At 40.1% G+C, this 6,607-nt stretch overlaps 1 protein-coding gene across 1 annotated transcript in view; it reads right to left on the bottom strand.

Annotated features, from left to right (window-relative positions):
- tep1 (telomerase-associated protein 1) overlaps nt 1–6,607 on the bottom strand; it is a 39,465-nt gene that overhangs the window by 21,297 nt on the left and 11,561 nt on the right. The window contains exons 18-28 of the mRNA XM_005729162.2: nt 5,677–5,820; nt 5,303–5,594; nt 4,021–4,142; nt 3,755–3,868; nt 3,192–3,309; nt 2,853–3,041; nt 1,859–2,046; nt 1,607–1,766; nt 1,069–1,248; nt 873–965; nt 141–276 (exon numbers count right to left, since the gene is read on the bottom strand). Coding sequence (XP_005729219.1) covers nt 141–276; nt 873–965; nt 1,069–1,248; nt 1,607–1,766; nt 1,859–2,046; nt 2,853–3,041; nt 3,192–3,309; nt 3,755–3,868; nt 4,021–4,142; nt 5,303–5,594; nt 5,677–5,820 — 1,736 coding nt within the window. The remainder of the gene's footprint in view (nt 1–140; nt 277–872; nt 966–1,068; nt 1,249–1,606; nt 1,767–1,858; nt 2,047–2,852; nt 3,042–3,191; nt 3,310–3,754; nt 3,869–4,020; nt 4,143–5,302; nt 5,595–5,676; nt 5,821–6,607) is intronic.

The following is a 6,607-nucleotide window of genomic DNA, read 5'->3' as shown; positions in this document are numbered from 1 at the left end:
TCGAAAAAATATCGAACCGTGACACCAAAGTATCGAACCGAACCGAACCGTGAATTTTGTGTATTGTTGCACCCCTACTATCTATTCTTATTCAAGAATAAATGTGCAGTTAACATATGATATTGGGACATCAATCATACCTGTGGTGCTGACAGTGAGTGTAGCCAGGGCCCAGCGGAGTCCCAGCATGCCTCTGTACTGTGAGCAGAGTCTCTGCAGGCTGTACTGCACCAGCTGTCTCAGAGACTGCGGCAAGTCCTGCAGGCTCTCCTTCAGCTAGGACGCAAACACAGAAGCCGCTTTCACACATGAACTCCAGACAATGATGTACAAAGATGCCTTTTCTTAAATATAGGATGCAACTAGTGTGTACATAAGAAGCTACCTCTGCACACAGGAGGTGGCAGGATAAAGGGCAAACAGGTAAACAACAAATTCTCCTGGCAGTCGGTTACTCTAATGGACTACTGGACATCACATGGTATAAGGAGCCGGCAAGTTGAAGACCGTTTAATGTGGGAACAGATATGGAGGCTGACAATGAAGTCTAAAGTTTAGAGGAAATGTATACCAAGCAAAATAATTTGCACAACAGTTCATTTGCAGTCAAGCAGATCCTGCACTGGTTTATTGTGGAAGAGAGAGCTGAGTGTGAATGTGTCGATTTACTGGTTAAATTACTTTTCTACCCACCTCCATGTTCCTATATGTAAAATTAAATAAATATTCAAGTATTTTAGTAATCTTCCACCAAACACTGTATTAATATTTCAGCATTTCTTTATTACCTTTATTGTAGTTACGTGTTAGATTAAAATTGTCACATAAATTAAAATACCAGAGAGAAGGGGGCTAAAGCAGTGAGTTTGAACCTTGTCAAAAGAAGCAAAGTTCCTCAGGTCTTCACAAGCCAGGTGCAAGTAAAGAGGACTGACTGCTCCCTTCTTGGATATTAGTGTCTGGAGCTGGACAAACACACACAAGCATGACATAGTGTAAAGATGGATATAAAAGACAAATTTAACCATCCAGAGAATGTTTTGAATTCAAAGATATCATAAGAAGAACCTGGTTGTTGAAAGCAGAGTCGCTGAGTTTCTTGCCAAATGCATCCAGTTCCTTCTGAACGATCTCCTTTCGGTCTGGCAAGGTAAGCTGTCCCAGCGTAAACAGGAGCGTCCCTTTTTTCTTGGTTAGTGTTTGTAACAGAGCTGCTTTAGACGTGATGCTCACCACCAAACAGACACCCTGTTAAGACCAGGATTATTTGAGATTAACTGCAGTTAAAACTGAAACATAACGAAAGTAAGTAAATGGATGAGCAGCCCTGCACATTACACATATAAAAAAAGTTTATGAAGACAGGGATGAAAAAAAATTATGGAGAGTTTTTTGCCTGCACATAAGATTTCGTTTTTGCAGGTCATCAACTTTCAAATATTTTAATGCAAAAAAAAAAAAAAGTTGTGCACACCAGAGAATAAAAGGATCTATTTGATTAAGATGGGCTGTATCTGAACTTATAAGTAAAATTGCAGCAGGTCCCTTGAAATAAATGTATCCGAGTTGCAAATCTTTGCTATTTTTTTAATGTGTGATGAAGCACCTTTTCTCCCCAGGTGACCCGTGGAAGCTGCTGTGGGATCCAATCAGAGCTGACCTGACCTCTGCCATCCTGGACAAGATCTGCCCCATCAACTAGCAGCACCAGAGGTTTGTTCCTCTTTATATTACTTAATGTGGAGTGAAACTCTGACAGCAAATCTCTGAGAAAAGGAAAAAAAAAAAAATCGGTCATGAAACAGACAGCTGGAAACCACTGTAAGGGAACAGATTACATGACCAAAAAGTTACTTACTTATACGAGTGAGGAAAAGGCGATTCCTCCTCTGTGCCCTTTATCTTTCTCAGCCACTTAACAAGACACCGAAGGAGTTTTTCCACAGAGTGTGCTGATTGGCTGGCGGCTGTAGAGTAAGAGATTACATCGCAGACGAGGTTTTTCCTGGACTTAACTCCAGTCCTGAGGGCCTCAGCTAGAGCAGCCTGTGTGTGGAAACAATAAATTTACATTTAGGCCAGAATATATTTGACCATATGAGCTCTGAATACCAGCTCAAAAGATAATGAAACAAAATAAAAATATCAAGAAACAAAGTTCGAGTTGAGGGTCGGGTGTGAACTCTATGGTTTTCGGGGTTTTTATGGTTATTTTTTTAATCGTTTTTATCGTTAACTCGGTTTCCTTGGGTCTTTTCCCGTGTGTTATGAATAAATATTCCTTTTTTGATACCGGTACTGGTTTTATTTTGTTGAATTTATCTGCAACACCTTAAAGGCCGGTCCGTGAAAATATTGTCGGACATAAACCGGTTCGTGGCACAAAAAGGGTTGGGGGCCGCTGCTCTAAAAAGCCTGCTTGGAAAATTAGCTGGAAAGTAAAGACTAAGTAAGTACGTGAACTCAAACGCATTTCTTTTCATTTCTGTTTATCTGAAAATGTTTGGCCTCTTATGATAATTGGGATTGCCTGGTAGAGAGAATGAAACCTTTCCTTACCTAAAAGGTTACAGGTTAAAAATCTAACTATGTGTTTTTAGAGATTTTGAGCTTGAGTCTTTGAGAAGTGCACAAGATAATAAATGACTGTTGGCTTGTTATGCAACTTGGAGAAGAAACTCCCAATCAATTAATCAATTAGTTACAAGCAAAAATGCCAGAAAATCTACCTCGTTCTAAAACATTCAAAAAGTTCAGACGCCATAATCAATTTTGATGTCTTCATGTGGTGTTTCTTTCATTATGTCCACCTCCTACACGTGCAGCAGGTTAGAAGTCTTTCAGAAATTTACCATGAAGACAGTTTTGCCTTCTCCAGGTCCTGCCTCCACCACAATCATCCCTCCTTTGGTCTGGGCCTGCTCCACCAAATCCACAGCGTTAGACAGGAGCTTCGACCTGCCAAAAAACTGCCTCTGCATCGCCTCCTGGTGGACCTCCTGCTCCAACACCTCTGATGCAGCCTCAGCCTCCTCAGCCTCCTGTGAGATGTGTAATTATGAAGTGTTTGTTGAGTCGATTAGTAAGGTGCAGCATTGAAGAAAATCTAAGAATAAAGATACTGAAGTGGATCATATCAGAAGATTCTACCTCTACAAGCAAAATAGCTCATCAGAGCTTATCAGACTCACGTCGACAAACAGCTTTTTGACAGCCATCCAAAGGTCCTCCAGCACAGCGTTGCCAAAGTCCTCCAGGTTTTTCAGATATGGTTTCCCATCCACAACGCCTCCCCACTCACACGAATAACTATACCACAGAGAAATTTAGTGAAATGTGACTTTTTCAGGACTGAAAAGCAGGAACAAAACAAGTTAATTTTCTTATTCAATTTAATTTAAATATTTAATTTATCCAATAGAGATCCGAACAGAAACCTGGACATTTCCAGGCGACTCTGTTCATATAAAAGATGTCCTTTATGACTCTAATTTGACAATAATTAACATCAACACATCAAACTTATTAGTTATTTATTATGGTCTGTGGGGTGAGACACATAAATAAGTAAAATACAACTGGTGCAATTTGCAGACCTTTTCCCTACCTGCTCATCTTTTAAGGCTTTTAACTTTGGTACAAACATAACATTTAAGACCAAAAAACAAAAGCAGAGAGCATACAGTGAAAGAGCATACTTTTAAACTACTTAGATTATGGCTTTAGTGCTATAAGCATGATTGAGACGACTCACTTTTCTGTGACCTTGACATCACCGGACAAGAGTCTTCCCTTCAGAGAGGCCATTTTATGTGCAGCGTCCGTTGATTCAGGAGCAAAATGTGATCTCCAAGCCACAGGAACTGAACTGAACACCAATAGAAATACTGGATAAAGTAATGTGATGCATTTCTGCTATACTGCTGTTGGACTGCTATACTTAAATCAACTCCCAAAAAACAAAAACCCAACATGTATAAAATGTATAAAAACATCAAATTAAAATATTAAAATACATACTTGATGATGTTCGGATCTCTAAAGTAGCAAAGCATTCGCTGGTGTGCTACGTCGGGATAAAGAGCCTGAAACTGACGGATTTCCATCTCTGTGATGGACAGACCTGCTGGGGCTGAGGCCAGCTGCAAAGAATACATTATTCATCTTTCATTTCAACTCAGATTTATAACTTAAAACAAAAGTCATCATTAAATTTAGTTTGTACATCTTAACATGTCAGGTATGTGACACATTTATTGTTATGCTTGATGTTTTTGTCTCTAATGTTATATGTTATGCACTACTACAGCACTTTAGGTTTCTTAACCTTCATGTAATCACTAATATGAATGTTCACGCGTTTCACAATAGTTATATAAAGTTATTAAACACCTATCGAAGTATCTATCATCAATGAAGTTAATTACTGTGCTAATTTATCTCCTTGAGCCTGGTTCTGCTTGAGATTTTTTCCCTGTTAAAAGGGAGTTTTTCCCTCCCATAGTCACTAAGTTCGTCCTTGTAGAGGATCAGGTGCTTGTTGGTCCATCCATCCATTTGCTTCCGCTTATCCCTTTCAGGGTCAGCTGGAGCTTATCTTAGGGCAAGAGGCAGGGTACAGTCTGTCACAGGGCTAACACATAGACAAAGACCTCAATTAACCTAACCCCACTAAGTGCATGTCTTTGGACAGTGGGAGGAAGCCGGAGTACCCAGGGAGAACCCACGCAAACACGGGGAGAACATGCAAACTCCACACAGACTCTACCATTGACTGATGGTAGAATTGAACTCAGGACCTTCTTGCTGTGAGGCAACAGTGCTAACCCCCGTGCCACCGTGCTAGTTGGTGTTTCTTTGTAATATTTTAGGGCCTTTACGATACAATATAAAGCACTTTGAGGCAAACTGGTTCTCACAGAGACTGCCTTTATAATATGTTGCTCTTGTTATCTAAAATTTAACATCTAATTTTATATGTATATAAATATGGCATAAAGTAAGTTGTTAGTAAGATAGTTGGTACCATTTTCTACAAATGTTATAATTCATGTAGGCAGAAGTCTGGTTGTTTAATGTCTGGAATATAGGATTATAATTTATTCTTGTATTGTTAGACTCAACTGTCATTCCCTTAATTATTACAAAGATTTCTTCTAAAAGATCATAACGTAATCTATTTAATTTAGTGTCGGTGTGACAGGTTTGGTCAGAATACGTTTCTGTTTGTTCTGTACTTTCCAGTATTTTCCCGGTCACATTTACAGAGCTTTTCCTGTTATGTATGTTCCATAAGTCTTACCCAGCTGTACTGTGGGAGGTCTGGTAGGTCAGGTTTGGGGGGCACCTGACCGTATCTCTCCCCGAGGATTCCCACCAGCATCTGGCTGCGACACACCTCTGACAGGCATAACTCTGAGGCCCGCTCAGACTCCTCCTCTGTCACACCCCAACGCAGTTCTACCTCTTGCAAGTAGAGGCAGTGTGGTGCAGCGCGCCGGCGTAGCTCTGGGAAGACGCTGCGCACCAAGATGTCGCGTTCAGAGTGCATGTCTCTGAACGTGGAGGAGATGAACACCCGCACACCTTGCCATCTGAGGATGGAGGGAGGAACTACAGTTAAACTAATGAGGAGAAATAGGGGGGAAAAAAAACATCTTAAAATGTAAAACATACCTTAATTTTGGGCTTGTCGGTATTGAGACCACATTGCTCGTGGTCTGAGAGTGTTGACCCCCCTCTGGTGGAGGAATGTTATATAATTTGTCTAAATGCTCCACGTGATCGAGCAGCCTGGAAGATCCTCTCTCTGCCACAAACCTGGTCAAATAGTGGAAAAAAGGATGGGGGGGGGGATATTTATTGACTTTCTTGATAACCATAAACTTTTGTTGTATCCATACAATAATATGCAGCTGGTCATCTTAGCTTAGCAACAACTAGAAACAAAGGAACACTAAAGGCAGGTTCTGTCTATGGGAGGGGCACACTTTCGGTGTGACCAGATGCCCCTTCCACTTCATCACTGGACGTTCCAGTGGAAAAACCTTTTTTAAACCTTATATTCTGTCATTACATACAATAACAATCCTTATAAGCTTTGTTAATCTCCTCCAAAACTTATAAGGATCCTTTTAAATTGGTTTAACTGATGAAAACGTGCAGTTTTCACGTCAGGATGAAAATAAAAGTTCATTTAACTTATGCTTCCTCGAGGTGTTTCCAGATGCCTGTGATGTGGAAAAACCTGCTTCCAGAAGCACATTGACAAACATCTTCAACAGTGAGTGCTCAGTACAGGTCCTAGCTGGAGTTTTACGATGTTTCTTCCCATATATTTTGCATCTTTCCACTGTAACTCTAATACTAGTGTTGAGATAATGGCTTAACAGAGTAACCTGCTGCTATTATTATTCGTTTTTCAGGACATTAAACAAATGTGATATTACATTTTACTCAAGAGGCTCTTTTTCTCCAGCTTCGTGTTAAGCTAAGCTAACCAGCTGTTGATTCCAGTTTCACACTCAACCAAAAAAATATAGAAGTGGCATCAATGGTTTCATTGTGGCAAGAAAGTAAATAATCATATTGGCTAAAAGATGAACGA

This window comes from Pundamilia nyererei, unplaced genomic scaffold, assembly GCF_000239375.1.
Source record: "Pundamilia nyererei isolate P.nyererei 1_Seehausen unplaced genomic scaffold, PunNye1.0 scaffold00031, whole genome shotgun sequence".
Lineage (NCBI taxonomy): Eukaryota > Metazoa > Chordata > Actinopteri > Cichliformes > Cichlidae > Pundamilia > Pundamilia nyererei.
This window is presented reverse-complemented; position numbering and strand designations above follow the sequence as displayed.